Source organism: Aquarana catesbeiana, linkage group LG13 (assembly GCF_042186555.1).
Source record: "Aquarana catesbeiana isolate 2022-GZ linkage group LG13, ASM4218655v1, whole genome shotgun sequence".
Taxonomy (NCBI): domain Eukaryota; kingdom Metazoa; phylum Chordata; class Amphibia; order Anura; family Ranidae; genus Aquarana; species Aquarana catesbeiana.
The window spans coordinates 18,921,409-18,941,819 of NC_133336.1; the positions used below are offsets into that span (position 1 = coordinate 18,921,409).

Here is a 20,411-nt window from a genome sequence, read left to right on the forward strand (position 1 = left end):
TTGGACATGATTTGGAAAGGCACACACCTGTCTATATAAGGTCCCACAGTTAACAGTGCATGTCAGAGCAAAAACCAAGCCATGAAGTCCAAGGAATTGTCTGTAGACCACGAAGACAGGATGGTATGGAGGCACAGATCTGGGGAAGTGTACAGAAAAATTTCTGCAGCATTGAAGGTCCCAATGAGTACAGTGGCCTCCATCTGTAAATGGAAGACGTTTGGAACCACCAGGACTCTTCCTAGAGAGGGCCACCCGGCCAAACTCAGCCATCGGGAGAGAAGGGCCTTAGTCATTGAGGTGACCAAGAACCCGATGGTCACTCTGGCAGAGCTCCAGTATTTCTCTATGAAGAAGGAGAACCTTCCAGAAGAAGGACCATCTCTGCAGCATTCCACCAATCAGGCCTGTATGGTAGAGTGGCCAGACGTAAGCCACTCCTCAGTAAAAAAAGCACATGACAGCCCACCTGAGGTTTGCCAAAAAGGCACCTGAAGGACTCCCACACCATGAGAAACACAATTCTCTGGTCTGATGAAACAAAGATTGAAGTCTTTGGCCTGAATGGTAAGCGTCAAGTCTGGAGGAAACCAGGCACCGCTCATAACCTGGCCAATACCATCCCTACAGTGAAGCATGGTGGTGGCAACATGCTGTGGGGATGTTTTTCATCGGCAAGAACTGGGAGACTAGTCAGGATCGAGGGAAAGATGAATGCAGCAATGTACAGAGACGTCCCTGGTAAAAACCTGCTCCAGAGCATTTTGGACCTCAGACTGGGGAGAAGGTTCATCTTCCAATAGGACTACGACCCTAAGCACACAGCCAAGATAACAAAAGAAGTGGCTATGGGACAATTCTGTGAATGTCCTTGAGTGGCCCAGCCAGAGCCCAGACTTCAATCCGACTGAACATCTCTGGAGAGGTCTGAAAATGGCCGTGTACTGACAAGGCTGCTGTTAGCAATCACGGGGCTCCATACAGCCTGGTCATAAGTTTATCAGTCCTTTACTCTGTAACCTCAGCTGGACAGATGAATGAATAGTAAGCACTCCGAAGCTTCTTGCTCATTCACAAACTGAAGCATAACAAAACAGTTTGGACACGTGACGAATAGACACAGGAGTGATTGGCACCGATCACTCACTGTGTTTATTCAGGAACAGAAGGGGCCAAAAAAATGACATTTACCAGCCCCTTCCCCCACTCTCCATCCTGAAAGATTCCCCTGTGTGCCCACAGCAACTGCTGGCAGGAGAGGAGGGAAGCCAGGAGCACTGCAGCGAAAAGGGGCACACAAGGGGGGTCCGGACAGCAGATGGAAGGGACACATGTGCTAGAAGCAATCCCCTGCAGTGCAGCCGGAGGGAGAAAGAAGAGGATAAGCTGGCAGCACTGCAAGGGGAGGCAGAGGATTAGAGTGTGCCAGGGGCGTTGCTAGGTCTACAAAAGATCTGGGGCTAGAGCCCATAGCAGCAAAGTAAAGAGAGTCATACGCTTAGGCGGGCATACACACATATACAGGTATACAGAGAGGCTGGTATTAGTGGTATAGACAGGCTGGGTATATACTGAGAGGCTGGGTATACAGAGTTTCCCCCCTCCCCCTCCATATGGTCTGCACTGTTCCTCCCGACTCTATGATATGGGTGGAGAAAGGGAGGAGACTCACTCTCACACTGATCTCCAGCTGTCACTGGAGCATGGAGTGCAGACTCAGTGAGAGCGCCGCGGCTGTGCGGGAAGCGCTGTGTCCAGCGGCCTGCGACTCCCAGTAGGGCCGACCCTGGACTTGGGGCTATGGGCCCCAGATTCGGGGCTCCAGTCTCAATAGCCAACCCTTAACGACGCCACTGGTGTGGGCAAACAGCCGGCCCTCCTGCTCAGCAGGTGCCCCTTTTTTGAACTGATGGGGTCCGGGCCCAGTACAGGAGGGCTGGTTGTACTGCCTTAGCAGCCCTGTGCACCGACGCTCCCCATCCAACCTGATGGAGCTTGAGAGGTCCTGCAGAGAAGAATGGGAGAAACTGCCCAAAAATAGGTGTGCCAAGCTTGTAGCATCATACTCAAAGACACTTGAGGCTGCAATTGGTGCTTCACCAAAAGTATTGAGCAAAGGCTGTGATGTACATGGGATTTTTTCTGCTTTTTTTATTTATTTTTTTTTAATAAAAATTTGCAAAGATTTCAAACAAACTTCTTTCACGTTGTCATAGGGTATTGTTTGTAGAATTTTGAGGAAAATGAGTTTAATCCATTTTGGCTGTAACATATGAAATGTGTATGTGGGGTCCCTATCCATCTGTCAGACACGTGTGGAAGAATTAAAAACAAGCAAAAACGAGCACTCGTGTGTGGTCACCCTGTCTCCAGAAGTGCGACACCAGGAAAAAAAAAAAAAAAAAAAAAAAAAAAAAAAAAATTTTTAATAAAAAAGGCTTCTCCCCAGCGACGGGTCATCTAGAGCCCAGGGCGAACGTGCCAAATTGCACCCCTCCCCAGATGGATGAGCATTGTGTGTCAGCAAAAATACCATCCCCCCAAAAAAAAAAAAAATGTAAAAGCTAATCTGCTCTTCATGCTTAGCTCCAATCTTATCATTCCACATATGCTCCCAGCACAATCCCAATGCCCTCCGCCATATTACCTTTTCTAGCATTCCCCCATCTCTATCCTCTTCCCCTCTCCTAACACAAATCCCCTTCAAATCACCATTCCTAGCACACCTCCCCCAATTTCCCCTCCTAGAACAATTCTTACCTCCTGCTGCCCCCCCCCCCCAAAAAAAAATTACCCCTCCCAACACAAACCCCCCCCCCCCCCAATTTCACACGATACCACAGTGCCCAGGGCAGCCACCCCTCCTGCCCACCCCTTGAACCAGCCCTGCTTCTCCCACAATGCACTGGAAGGTGTCTTGCAGTCTGCCCCATGGGAGGGGGAGGAATTGGGCGCCCACAACATTTTTCCATTTTTCAGGGCGTCATGTCCCGCGTGCTCTTTGAAGGGAAAAACATACATACAAGAATAAGCTGGGCGGGGTGGGGGGCTTCAGGGTGCGAATGTCGGGAAATTAAGGAAGTACATATTCGGGTATGATATATATATGTTTTGTGTGGTTTTTGTACTTTTATAAAATGATAAAGAATTAAAAAAAAAAAAAAATAATAATAATAATAATAATAATAATAATAATAATAATAATAATAATCTGGATACAAAAAGTAACTTTTTTTTTTTTTTTTTCCCAACAAAGGCAAATTTAGGTCAAGACAATAAAAAATAAATAAATAATAAAAAAAAAAAGTAGTTACAAGCCTATATACAGAACCATGAAGGGCCTATTTATAGTATGTGATCCTCTATTACTCTGGAGGGGGGGGGGGGGGGGGGGTTACTCATTTTTCAGAGATGGTGAATCATGTGTGGACAGAGTTAACACCCCCCCTCTTCCCCAATAACACTGTGTCCTTGTTCTACTGTATATTATTCAAACCCCAACCACCCCCCCCTGGAGATGAAAAGAAAATTCATCTCATGTCACCGAGATCTGGAGAAAAGATTTCCGGTGCAGAAGAAAGGAGGATTCCTTCTCAGAAAAACACTCAGCACAGGGAGACAAAAATACACACAAAGCTGAACGCTCAAAAAGTACGCACCGCAAAAATAAAATAGAAAAACCACAACATGCAAAAATGAGGCACACACATGGAAATCCGACAAAGAGTTCACAATTCTCCGGTGCCACTTCTTAACTACAACCAATCAGAATGTGTCTTTCCAGGCAGCAGCAAAGTGTATTTCTGATTGGCTCTTGATTTAAAAGTGCACCCGTCAGCAGATAGATACTTCTTCCAGTGTACTTGTGCACTGCCATGCTGTGCTTTTAAGCAGTGGCGGCAGTTTTTCTTTTTTTTGGGGGGGGGGGGGATGTTGAAGACAAACACCTCAACCACCCCCCCCCCCCTGCTGTCTTACCCGTCACCTGCCACCTAGATGGGGTATCGGCCAGCGGCCATCACCATCTTGGCGGCCATGCGTCTCCTCCTAGGCGTCCAATAGGACCACCTGTTCAATCGGGTGACAGGTCTCAAAACCCGCTTCCTGATTGGCCAGGAGGACCAGTGTTACTACAGCAAATATTCGCTGGCTCTAATCTAAAAAAAAAAACAAAAAAAAAAACCCCAACACCCCCTGGCATCCTGAAAGGGGTTGGACGCATGGATGCAGGGGGGGGGGCCACCCATAATTGACGGGCTAGTGAGTGCTCCTAGACTACAAAACTTACCAAGCGGATCGCTCACACCTATACAGACTCTCTAAGGCTCGATTCACATCTATGCATGTTGCTTTTGAGCGTTTCTGCAGTGCTTTTTGCAGTGCTTTCTGCGTTTTTGAACATGCGTTTTTTGCTTTTTTTTTATACTGTGTAAAAAAAAAAAAAAAAAAAAAAGCCAAAATCACTGTAAAAACACGGGACTTGCGTTTTGTATGCGGGTCCATTGAATTCTATTACATGCAAAACGCTGCATTTTGCATGAAATAAAGTCCCCGACCCTTTCCAAAAATGCAGAGGCACAAAAATGCATTGATGTGAACATTTTCCATAGGAACCCATGTTAAAAAATTCCCATGTATTTCTGCAAAATGCATCAAAAAACACATTAGTGTGAATAGAGCCTGACACGTGTATCACTGTGCAAAATTGTATTCAAAAGTGGTGCCGTGCTCCCTAATGCTAATGTGTTAGTATCCCTTTAAATCTGCTAGCACAGCAATTTTCAAAATCAGCCGGTCATATCAATACATATATAACATTACCAAAACAAAAATTGTTTGTTTTATTAAGGTTTAATCTGGTGTAACACTTTCAGGCATTTCTGATACCAAATAGCAACTTGCAGTGCTGCTCAAGGTGTAAAGTGCCTTGAAAAAGTATTCATACCCCTTGGAAATTTTCCACACTTTGTCATATTATAACCAAAAACAAAGTCCCAAATAAAATACATTTATGTGATAGACCAACACAAAGTGGCACATAATTGTTAAGTGGAAGGAAAATGATAAATGGTTTTCAACGTTTTTACAAATAAATATGTGAAAAGTGTGGAGTACATTTGTATTCAGCCCCCTTTACTCTGATACCCCTAACTAAAATCTAGTGGAACCAATTGCCTTCAGAAGTCACCTAATTAGTAAATAGAGTCCACCTGTGTGTAATTTAATCTCAGTATAAATACAGCTGTTCTGAAGACTTCACAGATGTTTGTTAGAGAACTGTTCAATCCATCATCTGAACATGGAAAGAGTATGGCACAACTGCAAACCTACCAAGACATGGCCGTCCACCTAAACTGACCGGCCGGGCAAGGAGAACATTCATCAGAGAAGAGCCAAGAGGTCCATGGTAACTCTGGAGGAGCTGCAGAGATCCACAGCTCAGGTGGGAGAATCTGTCCACAGGACAACTATTAGTCGTGTTCTCCACAAATCTGACCTTTATGGAAGAGTGACAAGAAGAAAGACATTGGTGAAAGAAAGTCATAAGAAGTCCTGTTTGCAGTTTGTGAGAAGCCATGTGGAGGACACAGCAAACATGTGGAAGAAGGTGATCTGGTCAGATGAGACCAAAATTGAACTTTTTGGCCTAAAAGCAAAACGCTATGTGTGGAGGAAAACTAACACTGCACATCACCCTGAACTCACCATCCCCAATGTGAAACATGGTGGTGGCAGCATCATGTGGTGGGGATGCTTTTCTTCAGCAGGGACAGGGAAGCTGGTCACAGTTGATGGGAAGATGGATGGAGCCAAATACAGGACAATCTTAGAAGAAAACCTGTTAACAAAAGACTTGAGACTGGGGCGGAGGTTCACCTTCTAGCAGGACAACGACCCGAAACATACAGCCAGAGCTACAATGGAATGGTTTAGACCAAAGCATATTCATGTGTTAGAATGGCCCAGTCAAAGTCCAGACCTAAATCCAATTGAGAATCTGTGGCAAGACTTGAAAATTGCTGTTCACAGACGTTCTCCATCCAATCTGACAGAACTTGAGCTATTTTACAAAGAAGAATGGGCAAAAAATGTCCCTCTCTAGATGTGCAAAGCTGGTAGAGATCCCCAAAAAGACTTGCAGCTGTAATTGCAGCAAAAGGAGGTTCTACAAAGTATTGACTCCGGGGGGCGCCATACAAATGTACCCCCCACACTTTTCACATATTTGTAAAAAAAAAAAAAAAAAGTTGAAAACCATTTATCATTTTCCTTCCACTTCACAATTATGTGCTGCTTTGTGTTGGTCTATCACATAAAATCCCAATGAAATACATTTACGTTGTTGGTTGTAACATGACAAAATGTGGAAAATTGAGGGGTATGAATACTTTATCAAGGCACTGTGCGAATGATAAACAAGTCCGGTGTCTGACTTGTGGGTGAAGGTTGTCAGATGCTGAATTCAGAAAGCAGTCAAGCACAAGAACAAAAAACGAAGCGCACACACCGCCAGCTCAGCAGGTGAAGATGGATGTGAACGGCCCTCGGGCCACCTCAGGGCTGATGCAGGTCACCCCACTCACCAGGGCAAAGAGATCAATTAAGCCCCGACGGGCAGGTTAAAACGCATCAGTGGCAAGGCTTAGGAAGTTCACATCTCTTCATCTGATGAGCTGGCGGCGTCCTGTCGTATTTCCAGGTATTTATTACCTCTCACAGGAGATCACACTACCCCCCTGACAATTACTTAGACCCCCCATACACACCATTAGGTTTTCTACAGATTTTTGTCTTCAGATTTACCAAAACCATATAATATGAGGTCAAACCTGAGTTTCAATTTGTATGCTGTCAGGCAGGCCCTTGCACTACACGGTCTTGGTAAATCTGAAGACAAAAATCTGCAGAAAATCTAATAGTGTGTATGGGACAGACAGACATTCCTCCAGGCTGCAGCAGACTAACATCAGTAGCCTAGGAAAAAATCACTGACTGGAGCTGAAGGACGGATTTTTAGGATAGAGATAAAAGGTTTCCTGAAGAACGACACTTTGTCGATTGTCGGTAATTTATTCAGGCAGACTTGTAAAGTTACTGACAGGTCCACTTTAACCACTTACAGACCGGAAGATTTTCCCCCTTAATGACCAGGCCATTTTTTGCGATATGGCACTGTGTCGCTTTAACTGACAATTGCGCGGTCGTGCGGCGCTGCACCCAAACAAAATTGGCGTCCTTTTTTTCCCCACAAATAGAGCTTTCTTTTGGTGGTATTTGATCACCTCTGCAGTTTTTATATCATATTTAAAAAAATAAATAAAATAAATACAGGCAGTCCCCGAGTTACGAACGGGTTAGGGAGTGCCAGTTTGTTTCTTTTTCTTTTTTTTTTTTTTTTTTTTTGCCAGTTTGTTCTTAAGTCGACTATGTTCGTAAGTCGGAAGCGCATGCGCAGAATGGCAGAGACGGAGTTTTCCGATGTGCTATCAAGTAGCCGCGCATGAGCAGACGTCGTTTTCCGATGTGCGCGCCGTCGAAAAGTGGCCACGCATGCGCAGACATCACCCGTTCGTAAGTAGGAGTCGTTCGCAAGTCGGATGTTCGTAACTCGGGGACTGCAGTTATGCGTTTTTACTATAATAAATATCCTCAAAAATGTTTACAAAAAATACATACATTTCTTCCTCAGTTTAAAATATGTGTGTGTAATATAAATATATATATATATATATATATATATATATATATATATATATATATATATATATATATATATATATATATATATATATATATATATATATATATATGTGTGTATATATATATATATATGTGTGTGTGTGTGTGTGTGTCTAGCAATAAGCGTATATTCATTGGTTTGCACAAAAATTATAGCGTCTACAAGCTATGGGAGGGATTTATGGCTTTTTTTTTATTATCCTTTTTGTTCTAGTAATGGCGGTGATCTGCGATTTTTAGCGGTACTGCGACATTGCAGCGGACAGATCAGACATTTTTACAGCGATCAGTGCTATAAAAATGCACTGATTACTGTGCAAATGTCACTGGCAGGGAAGGGGTTAACACTAGGGGGCGATCAAGGGGTTAAACGCGTGTTCGCACAGCGGGTTCCCCGCCATGCCGGGGGTGCGCCCCCTTCGGCGGCGCGCATGCCTGCTATTGCCAAAAAAAAAAAAAGTTATCATCCTAACCTTTGTTGTAGCCTGCACATAAAAACACATTTTAAAAATGCAGTCCAAATCTAATATATATATATATATATTTTTTTTTTTATATTAAAACCCCTAATATTTTCACAGGAAGGTTATGTTGCCCATATTGCTTGTGGCGTTTCTAAAGAAGCAACCATTGCACCCTCTTATAAGAAAAAACACAGCATTTGCAGAAATATATATATTATTTTTTTTATATATATTAAAACCCCCCAGCATGTACCCATATTATTATTCTCAAAATTTCCTGCATTTTTACGTTTTCTAAATTGCACACTTCTCCCTCCAGTTCATGAACAGTTAACATGAAAAGTTACAATGTCTCAAAAAAAAAAAAAAAAAAAAAAAAAAAAAAAAAGTAGCAAAAAATAAAAAGAGCAGTTGTCTCTACCCCTCCTACAGGCCATAGTGGAGAAGGTGTCACTTGCCCAGCTCTTAGCAGAGGGGTGACACCAATGTTTGAATGTTTACCAGCTGCTGCAGTTAAGTGGAGCTCAGAATTCTGAGCCAGATGGCCGTCAACATATCCTCTAGGTAAACGTTTCCTTTAACTCTTAAAAGACAAATCTGAATAAAGGAACCGGATTGCTGGTCCCCAGCTCACAATCAATGCACATATAAAAACTCACATTAGCTTTTGACCTGATTTGGCAGCAGAGCTAACAATCTACTAGTCAACAGTCCCTGTGCTGTAATGCCAGGGGAATGGATGTTGGTGCCGCCATGTCTGAAGCCTCCTGTAGAAGAATGGTGGTGTGTGTGTTTTGTACATTACTCTCGCCTCTTTGGCTGTCTGGACAGTTTATGTAGGGTGAACTCCTGCGCTGCAAAACACATTCGGGGCCTTGCTGGCTAAACATTGCTAATATTTTCACAGGAAGGTTATGTTGCCCATATTGCTTGTGGCGTTTCTAAAGAAGCAACCATTGCACCCTCTTATAGGAAAAAACGCAGCATTTGCAGAAAAGATAGAGATGTGCATTAGGAGTCCATCCTGCCCTGCAATTATTATGGAGGTCTCAGATAACACCAACCTCAACAGCTTACCAATGGTATGATGTAATTTTGTGGGTTTCCGGATTGCTTTGCTCTTGTGTTCAACTCTGAAGAGATACAAAATTCCGATCTGTCTAGTGCTGATCACTGTGCAGTCTCAGCTGTTGGGGACCTCAACTCACATAATACTGGCTGGTGGGATTTATAGGATCTTGATCTTTGCAGCTGGAGGGGCGGTGGGAGTTGTAGCACCTTGGAGTACCACAGCTGGAGGGGCGGTGGGAGTTGTAGCACCTTGTTAGCTACAGCTGAGGGGCGGTGGGAGTTGTAGCATCTTGAGGACCACAGATGGAGGGGGGGGGTAGGAGTTGTAGTACCCTAAGGGATGTCAGCTAGAGGGATGAACGGTATTGCAGTTCCTTGCTGACCACAGCTGGCTGCAGCTGAGGGGTGGTGAGAGTTGTAGTACCTTGAGGACAACAGATGGAGGGGCAGTGGAAGTTGTAGTAACTTGTTGGCTGCAGCTGAGGGGTGATGAGTGTTGTAGTACCTTGAGGACCACGGATGGAGAGGTGGTAACAGTTGTAGTACCTTGAGGGTGACAGTTAGAGGGATGATGGGAATTACGGTACCTTGCTGGCCACAGCTTAGAAGGGGGGCAGTTAAAATGTTGGTATCCAAGTAGGGGATGTAGTACCCTGTGGGATGGGAACAGGAGGGGCTTTGGAAGTTGTGGGGGACAGCAGAATAGTGCCTAGAGGGATGGTGGGGGTTGTTGTATCTTGTTAGCTTTGGCTTGAGGGGCAATGGAAGTTTTAGCATCAGGAGACCCACAGATGAAAGTGTAGTGGGAGTTGTATCTTGAGGACCACAGCTAGAGGGACATTGGGAGTTTTAGTACCTTGCTGACCAACGCTGGAAAGGCAGTAAGACCCCTTTCACACTGGGGCGGTTTGCAGGCGGTATTGCGCTAAAAATACCGCCTGCAAACCGCCCCTAAACAGCCTCCGCTGTTTGTTCAGTGTGAAAGCCCGAGGGCTTTCACACTGAAGCGGTGCGCAGGCAGGGCGGTGAAAAAAGTCCTGCAAACCGCTTTTTTGGAGCGGTGAAGGAGCAGTGTATTCACTGCTCCTTCACCGCTCCTGCCCATTGAAATCAATGGGACAGCGCGGCTATACCACGGCAATACCGCGGCTATAGCCGCGCTGTACGAGGGATTTTAACCCTTTTTCGGCCGCCAGCGGGGGTTAAAACCGCACCGCTAGTGGCCGAATACAGCTACAAGAACGACGGTACAGCAGCGCTAAAAATAGCGCTGTTGTACCGCCGATGCCCTTACCGCCCCAGTGTGAAAGGGGCCTAAAGATTTTAGTGCCCTGTTGGACAGCAACTGTTTGTATTCAGCCCCCTTTACTCTGATGTCCCTAAATAAAATCTAGTGGAACCAATTGCCTTCAGAAGTCACCTAATTAGTAAAAACGTCCATTTGTGTGCAATTTAATCTCAGTATAAATACAGCTGTTCTGTGAAGCCCTCAGAGGTTTGTTAGAGAACCTTAGTGAACAAACAGCATCATGAAGACCAAGGAACACACCAGACAGGTCAGGGATAAAGTTGTGGAGAAGTTTAAAGCAGGGTTAGGTTATAAAAAAAAAAAAAAAAAAAAAAAAAATTAATAATAATAATAAAAATAATAATGCCGCGTACACACGAGCGGACTTTTCAGCATCAAAGGTCCGACAGTCTTTCTGACGGACTTTCGAACAACCGGACTTGCCCACACACGAACGGACTAAAGTCCGGTCGAAAGTCCATTGTTTTGAACGCGATGACGTACGAAGGGACTAGAATAAGGAAGTTCATAACCAGTAGCCAATAGCTGCCCTCGCGTCCTTTTTCGTCTGTCGGACTAGCATACAGACGAACAGATTTTTCAACCGGACTCGAGTCCATCGGAAAGATTTGAAACATGTTCTAAATCTAAAGTACGTTTGATTTTCGACAGAAAAAGTCCACTGAAGGTCCGATGTAGCCCACACACAGTCGGATTGTCCAACGGAATTGTTCCGTCGGACCAGTCCGGTGGAAAAGTCCGGTCGTGTGTACGCGGCTTTAGTCATGCACTCCACAAATCTGGTTTTTATGGGAGAGTGGCAAGAAGAAAACCATTGTTGAAAAAGTAATTAAAAGCTCCCTGCTAGTGGCCGAAAAGCAGCACTATAACAGCGGTAAAGCGCCACTAAAACTAGAGGCACTTTACTGTTAACGCCGGCACCGCCCCAGTGTGAAGGTACCCTTACAGCTACAATGTGCACAGTGTATAGCTAGCTACTGGTTGCAGTTCCAGCCTGTGACATTGCATGGTAGGAACGGACTTGCAGTTGCTAGCTATACACATGGTACCTGTAAGGGAATGGGATGGGGAGGAGGAGCTCTTAGAGCCATGCGGGGATGGGAGACTGCCGGCAAGTGTCAGGGGTGGTGGAGGGCTTGAATCGGGGACGTATTCGTACCTCCGCTACATGTGCTGGAGTTGTACTGCTCCGATCTCCTCCATCTATAATCTCCATGCCCTGCTTGAAGCACTACAGATCCCGTCCACATAGGCAGTGCCCAGGTTGGCCTGTGCATTAAAACGACCCTGGGCCATAGGAGACAGCCGGCCGGAGGGGAGGAAGAGGCGGCATTCCACTCCCAAGCTGAAGTCACTTCAATTTCAGGTATCGATGTATTTTCGCGAGTACCGAACCAAAAAAAAAAAAAAAAACCTAGTATTGGCGCAACCCTACTACTAATAATGGTGGCAAACAAACTCTTATAATGGGACTGCGATATTGCGGTGGGCAATCTGACAGTCACTGACATCACCATCGAAACTAAAAATACTATACACCATCCCTGTACTAATGACACTGGCTGGGAAGGGGTTAAACATCTAGGGTGACCAAAGGGTTAAATGCGTGCCTAACCAGTGTTTATGTGGGTACAGTGTGGTGGTTTCACTAATGCTCCGTTCACACCTAGGTGATCTGCATTGCAGGCGGAATTGCCACGATTCTGACCATAATTCCAGAATACTACTATACACTGTCACTGTACTAATGACACTGGCTGGGAAGGGGTTAACATCCGGGGACGATCAAGGGGTTAAATACATGCCTAACAATGTGTGACGTGTGCAATATGTGCTGTCTTTACCAACTGATCTCCAAGTTTCACTTCCCTGCTTCCCAGGGATGAGAGAAACAGAGAGATCGTTCCCGGTGTGCAGAGCTCTGTGTTGAATGGGCTGTGAATGTATCCAGCCAATCAGTATGTCCCGGACTTGCTGGCAGGCTCCCATTGTGGACAATCACAGCGGAAGTCGGGCAGCGGGCGTGCATGCGCGCCCTTAACTCGGAAGTAGGTAGAGACGTTTGGGTACGTCGCTTTGCCTACAGAGGTCGCTCGTTCACAGTACATGGTCTCTTAGGAGGTTAAAATAGAAATGAAAGTTAAAACATTTGTGTATAGAAATGAAAAAACTAGGGTTGCACAGATACCACTTTTTTAAGACCGAGTACAAGTACCGATTCTTTTTTTTCAAGAACTCGCCGATTCTTTTTTTTTTAATGTCAAGTGACCGTTTTCAAAGCACTGACTGATGGCCACTGATTTGTGGCACTGATGGCTGGCACTTATGGGCACTAATTGGTGGCACTGATGTGGCACTGACTGATGGGCAGCAATATGTGGCACTGATGGCTGGCACTTATTGATGGGCATTGATGGCTGGCACTTATGGGCACTGATAGGTGGCACTGATTGATGGGCACCGATTGGTGGCACTTATGTGCAATGATAGGTGGAACTGTTTGGTGGGCACTAGGCAGTGGCACTGAAAATAATGCAGCACTAATTGCTGACAGCCTGGCATGATAAAATAAAATTGACGATATGTGATGACTGAGTATACAAGAGCCCATCTTGATACACCCTGCACTCGGCCTCAGTAAGCCTTGTAATCCGGCATGACCAGGTGAAAACTCATCCACTGAAGTCAATAAGACTATACAGCAACCACGAGCCAAATGTTTGGATCACGATTGTGTCGCAGCATTTCCTCAAAAATTCCCCTTCAGCTGGAGTCAAAGGGAAAAAAAAAAAAAAAAAAGGAAGGAGGAAGAAAAATAAATAAAAAACCTCAAGCGGCAGAATTTCCTTCTAAATGGCTTCAACGACCTCTGAATAGTGATCCCCTGCAGATTGCTTGCCAGAGGGGTAATAGGGATTGTGAAATGTGTGAAGGAGGTCGAATACTAACATTTTCACAGATTTAAGTTTGGGGGCGTGTCGAAAGCTCACTATAGACAACACCACACAATCCTCCTCGTTCAATCATCTAATGGAGATCGGTGGAATTATTGGCTGTGCAATCCTCGTGACAGAACAACAACCCCAGATCAGTCGTTCTACAGCGATTTATTTCTTTAAATTTATAACCACTTGCCGACTACCCTATAGCAGATTTACTGCTATAGGGTGGCCGTTCTGTGCAGAATAATTAAATAGATACAGTAGATAATATAATCTAAATAGATCTATCTCTCTCTATCACACACACACGTGATCCTACCACTTTCTGGTAGGGGGCACGCACCACTTCTGCTGTGACAAGTCATGGCAAAAGCCGATCGACGGGTGCCGGCCATTGGATGCCCACTGGCACCCGCTGATTGGTGAGGAGACAGACTTGACGGAGCTCTGCATATGTAAACAATGCAGAGCTCATCGCCCCAAAAAGTTAACCCCTTCCCAGCCAGTGTCATTAGTACAGCGACCGTGTATATTTTTAGCACTGATCACTGTATTGGTGTCACTGGTTCCCACAAAGTGTCAAACTGTGCGCCGCAATATCGCACACCCATTTATATTATATATCACACACACAGTGGGGACGGAAAGTATTCAGACCCCCTTAAATTTTTCATTCTTTGTTATATTGCAGCCATTTGCTAAAATCATTTAAAGTTCATTTTTCCCTCATTAATGTACACACAGCACCCCATATTGTACACACAGCACCCCATATTGTACACACAGCACCCCATATTGACAGAAAAACACAGAATTGTTGATATTTTTGCAGATTTATTCAAAAAGAAAAAAACTGAAATATCACATGGTCCTAAGTATTCAGACCCTTTGCTCAGTATTTAGTAGAAGCCCCCTTTTGATCTAATACAGCCATGAGTGTTTTTGGGAAAGATACAAGTTTTTCACACCTGGATTTGGGGATCCTCTGCCATTCCTCCTTGCAGATCCTCTCCAGTTCTGTCAGGTTGGATGGTAAACGTTGGTGGACGGCCATTTTTAGGTCTCTCCAGAGATGCTCAATTGGGTTTAAGTCAGGGCTCTGGCTGGGCCATTCAAGAACAGTCGTGGAGTTGTGAAGCCACTCCATTATTTTAGCTGTGTGCTTAGGGTCATTGTCTTGTTGGAAGGTAAACCTTCGGCCCAGTCTGAGGTCCTGAGCACTCTGGAGAAGGTTTTCATCCAGGATATCCCTGTACTTGGCCGCATTCATCTTTCCCTTGATTGCAACCAGTCATCCTGTCCCTGCAGCTGAAAAACACCCCCACAGCATGATGCTGCCACCACCATGCTTCACTGTTGGGACTGTATTGGACAGGTGATGAGCAGTGCCTGGTTTTCTCCACACATACCGCTTAGAATTAAAGCCTTTGTAAAGGTGTTTTTTTTTTTTTTTTTAAAATAACAAACATGTTATACTTACCTTCACTGTGCAGCTCGTTCTGCACAGAGTGGCCCCGAACCTGGTCTTCTGGGGTCCCTCGGCGGCTGTTTCAGCTCCTCCCCGCAAGCATTCACCACCTTAATGCGAGCTCCCTCGCACGGTGGTGAGTGCTTGCGGGCGCGCTCCCGTGATACAGCTGGCGGCTATAGCCGCTCGCTGTATCACTCGGCCCCGCCCCCCGGCGCGCCGCGTCATCGGATGTGATTGACAGCAGCGCGAGCCAATGGCTGCGCTGCTTTCAATCCATCCACTGCAGCCAATCAGCGGCCAGGGTGAGCGGAGGAACAGATGTCGGGAACGTGAAGCTGACTTTCGAGGCGTCAGGTAAGTAAAACGGGGGGGCTGGGGGCGGCGGTTCTGTCAGAAGTTTTTTCACCTTAATGCATAGAATGCATTAAGGTGAAAAAATTTTTACCTTTACAACCCCTTTAAGGCCAAAAGGTTCTATCTTGGTCTCATCAGACCAGAGAATCTTATTTCTCACCATCTTGGGGTCCTTCAGGTGTTTTTTTAGCAAACTCCATGCTTTCCAAACTCCATGCGGGCTTTCATGTGTCTTGCACTGAGGAGAGGCTTCCGTCGGGCCACTCTGCCATAAAGCCCCGACTGGTGGAGGGCTGCAGTGATGGTTGATTTTCTACAACTTTCTCCCATCTCCCGACTGCATCTCTGGAGCTCAGCTACAGTGATCTTTGGGTTCTTCTTTACCTCTCTCACCAAGGCTCTTCTCCCCCAATAGCTCAGTTTGTCCGGACGGCCAGCTCTAGGAAGGATTCTGGTCGTCCCAAACATCTTCCATTTAAGGATTATGGAGGCCGCTGTATTCTTAGGAACCTTAAGTGCAGTAGAATATTTTTTGTAACCTTGGCCAGATCTGTGCCTTGCCACAATTCTGTCTCTGAGCTCTTCAGGCAGTTCCTTTGACCTCATGATTCTCATTTGCTCTGACATGCACAATGAGCTGTAAGGTCTTATATAGACAGGTGTGTGGCTTTCCTAATCAAGTCCAATCAGTATAATCAAACACAGCTGGACTCAAATGAAGGTGTAGAACCATCTCAAGGATGATCAGAAGAAATGGACAGCACCTGAGTTATATATATGAGTGTCACAGCAAAGGGTCTGAATACTTAGGACCATGTGATATTTTAGTTTTTCTTTTTTAATAAATCTGCAAAAATCTCAACAATTCTGTGTTTTTCTGTCAATATGGGGGCTGTGTGTACATTAATGAGGGAAAAAATGAACTTAAATGATTTTAGCAAATGGCTGCAATATAACGAAGAGTGAAAAATTTAAGGGGGTCTGAATAATCTATCTATCCATCTAATCTATCCTTTTGTGCAGACCAATCAATATACACTTATTGGGATTTTTTTTTTTGCTTACCAAAAACATGTAGCAGAATACATTTTGGCCTGAATTTATGAAGAAATTCGATTTTTTATTTTTTTTTTTTATTGGATAGGTTTTATAGCAGAAAGTAAAAATATTGTTTTGTTTGTTTTTTTGTTTATAGTGCAAAACATTTAAAAACACACAGAGGTGATCGTATACCACCTAAAGAAAGCTCTATTTGTGGGGGCAAAAAAAAATATATACATTTTATTTGGGTAGAGCATTGCATGACTGTGCAGTTGTCAGGTAAAGCAACACAGTGCAGTATTGCAAAAAATGGCCTGGTCACAAGGGGGGGGGGGGGGGGGGGGGGATTTATAATCTTCAAGAGGGCAAGTGGTTAAAGAATTAAATGAAGAATTTAGGAATATCAACCCTTTGTATGCAGAAAACACTTGCTGCAAATACTACAATGGATGTTTTGGATTTTCTAAGAAACAATTGCAACATTGTTTAATATTTGTAGCAATATGTGGACTTTTGTAGCAGGGGTAGGCAACCACCGGCACACAAAGCCTCTTTTGCCGGTGTTCTGTCGAGAAATGCCCCACCTCGAATAGTGCCCTCGCATGCGCAGCCGCACTTCAGCTGTTTTGCCGATCAGCTGGAGTGACGTGACCAGGGCGCAAGCGCACATCATTGGAGGCATCTCTCGATGGGAGATACCATTTCATGGCCACAAATGAAACCTATACAAACAGCGGGGGGAGACCATAGTCCTCACATTGGGCCTCGCTGTTGCAGGGCGGCTTTACAGTGTGCCGATGCTCCGTTTTTGTCTGTGTGGCAGGGTGGGTTTGCTGTATTGAACAGATGGTTTCGCCTCTTTTGGCATCTCCCATCAAGATATGTTGCCTATGATTTGCGCATGCGTCCTGGTTACGTCAGCCCAGCTGATCGGAAAATCAACTATTGTGCTGTCCTGTACGGCGCATGCGCACTACATACCGGGCACTTCGACAGAACACCAGCACTCGGCTCCCTCCCCATCAGCAGAGCAGGGAAGTGTCAGTGAGACATTAATGCATTCCAGCCTCAGATTTCCCCACACCGCACTGAGGGGGAGGAACTGCGCCCCCAAATATTGTAAAGATGGGAAACATTGGAGAGTGCAAAATCTGGTGCAGCTCTGCATAGAATCTAATCAGGTTCCAGGTTTTATTGTCAAAGCTTAATTGTGCAAGGTGAAGTTAGAAGCTGATTGGTTAATATGCACAGCTGTACCATATTCTGAGTACACTAGTTTTAGTAAATCTCCCTCAGTGTTTGGTTCTCTAACTTTGCTGTAGCTGCGATCGTCAGATTTTGTGATGGGGAAGAGATTCGGTGCATTTCTGCTGGGGGGGGGGTTTTGGGGGGGGGGACAACTGTCATTGGCCACGGCTAAAGCCAATCACAGTCCTGCTAGCCCCACCCACCACCTGGAGGAAGATGATTCGCTTGGTTGCCACTACCAACCTCAGAAAGAAGGGATTTCACTGTGATTGAGAAAACCCCAATCAGGTGACAGTTTGTGAAAGTACTGTTGAGCTTCTGGGAACTATTTGTAATTTATGAAATTATTCCTGAATCTTTGTGTCACTTACTACTGAACCCCGACACTCTGTGTCCCTTTAAGCCACAGCCAGTATTCAGCGCAATGAAAATCACACCCAACTTTTCCTGTGGCGCAGAGCGCCGCAATTTCTCTCAGCTGCGGGGGCCCAACTTATGATCCTGTGCACAGGACCACTGCTTTCAGGAAATGCTCCTGACCTGAGCTCATCATTGCACATCCATTCCAAGTGCTTGTATGTGATATAAATCCCATACATCACCATACGTTGGGTACGAGAGGTGGACCAGCAGGATGCGTGTGCCAGGGCAGGTAAATGTGTCTCATCTCCGCTTCCTTTTACCACTCTGCACATCATAGATGAGAAGAGGGTACAGCGGTGGAGAAAATGAGTAGGATGGGATCACAGGTGGGACAGGTGAGCAGGAGGGTACAGCAGTGGGCAGATTTGCAGGGAGGGTACAGTGGTGAAAGATGAGAAGGGGGTTCAGCAGTGGGACAGAAGAGCAGGGGGGTACAGTGTTGGGGTAGATGAGAAGGGGGATTATAGTGGTGGGAAAGCTGAGCGGGAGGGGGGGGTCAGTGTTGGGGCAGAGGAGAAAGGAGGTACATTGGTGGGACAGAGGAGGTGGGGCACATGTGAAAGGGGGTTACAGTGGTGGAGCAGTAGAGCAGGAGGTACAGTGGTGAAACATATGAGAAAGAGGGTTACAGTGTTGGGACAGATGAGCAGATAAGTTCAGCGGTGAGAGAGAAGAGCATGGGGGTACAACGGTGGGGCAGATGTACAGGGAGTTACAGTGGTGAAACTGATTTGAGGGGGGGGGGGCAGTGATCTGGAGCTGTGAAGGTGCGTGAATTGGAACTGATCTGAAGTGTGAGTGCAGGATGTTAAATTTCTCACTACTAAAAGTAGTGATTGAGCATGTGAAGACTTTTTTTGTTATAAAATCGGCACATTTTTCGGCACACTGTGCTCAAAAGGTTGCCTACCCCTGCTTTGTAGCATATATATCTGAACTTTTGTAACATATGAAAATATTTGTAGCAATATGTGGCTTTTTGTAGCATATATAGAAATATTTGTAGCAATATGTGGATTGTTATTGCTACAAATAATTAGAAATATGCCATAACAATCCACATATTGCTACAAATATTTCTATATATGCTACAAAAAGCCACATATTGCTACAAATATTTAGAAATAGGCCATATGTGGCTTTTTTGTAGAATATTTCTGAATATTTGTAGCAATATCTGAACTTAAGTGCTGGTTGTGTATGTTAATATTATATTTTAATCACAGCAGCTTTTCACATTAGAAGGGTTTATAAAAAATGGTTTGCATATCACGGTTATCGGGAATATAATATTACACGCTTGCGATTCCTCGCAAGCTTTGTTTGGCCATTGACGCATCTCCACATTTTTTTGGCGAACAGCCCCTTTATCCATAGGCAGCCTGTAGCATTTTCCAAAAACAATCGTTCAAAGCTTTTAACAGCCAAGAAATCTAACGCAAATCTAGAAGCCACCTTTGCGTCCACGGACGCCTCGCTGGGAAGCTCCATTCCCACAGTGACCAAAAAAAACAGAGCACTTTAATCTCATCCAGTGCATACGTCTCTAGACGCATTAAAGGGTTAACCGCAGATCCAGCTGTTCTGAGAACCGTGCGCTTTAAAAGTCGCCCCCACCCAAACCAAACGACAAATATTGACAGGCTGGGGCGGAGTCAGGAAAGGGTTAAAACTTTGCGCTACAGCTGTTAAAAGTTTTTAAAGTAAAAAAAAAAAAAAAAATTGGTTCTTACTCAGAATCCTGGTGAGCGCCCTCCATCCCCCACGGCGGCTCCAGTCCTTACTGGTGATGGCGGTGGGCTAATTCGGGGCCCCTGACCTGCGACAAGTGAGGGCCCCCGGCCATGGTTGGATTAGCCTGGGAGGTGGCTGCTGAGAGCTGCAAAGGCTGACTTCTTCTACAGAACTTCCTGTGCTGAGTGTGATGGGGGGGATTCAGGAAGAGGTAGTGCTAGAGCTGCTCAGGTTATTTGAAGCCATTTGTGGTTGCAGAGCTGCAGGAGGCAGGGGAAGCCCTTTAACTCCTTCACTGCTGCTGTTTAGAGTCACTGTCACTCCCACAACCCCCCCCCCCTCAGGCTGGGTCACAGCCCACCCACACCGTCAAGGGTGCAGAACAAAAAAAAAAAAACATGAAAATTGAGATTTAACGGCAGAGTCCACATTTTGAAAGAAAAAAATAATAATTTAAATCACATTAACCACTTCAGCTCCAGAAGATTTACCCAAAAGGAGATTTACACAAAAGTCCACATATTGCTACAAATGTTAAATAATGTTGCAATTGTTTCTTAGAAAATCCAAAACATCCATTGTAGTATTCGTAGCAAGATTTGCCCCCGCCCTTC

At 45.1% G+C, this 20,411-nt stretch overlaps 1 protein-coding gene across 2 annotated transcripts in view; it reads right to left on the reverse strand.

Annotated features, from left to right (window-relative positions):
• Nucleotides 1-20,066, reverse strand: part of RIN3 (Ras and Rab interactor 3) — a 126,704-nt gene extending 106,638 nt beyond the window's left edge. Inside the window, exon 1 of one of the 2 annotated variants that reach the window (XM_073609833.1) lies at nt 19,797-20,066. In XM_073609833.1, coding sequence (XP_073465934.1) covers nt 19,797-19,822 — 26 coding nt within the window. In that variant the 5' untranslated portion in view covers nt 19,823-20,066. The remainder of the gene's footprint in view (nt 1-19,796) is intronic. The other variant, XM_073609832.1, reaches the window with a different exon arrangement.
• Nucleotides 20,067-20,411: the final 345 nt, after the last annotated feature.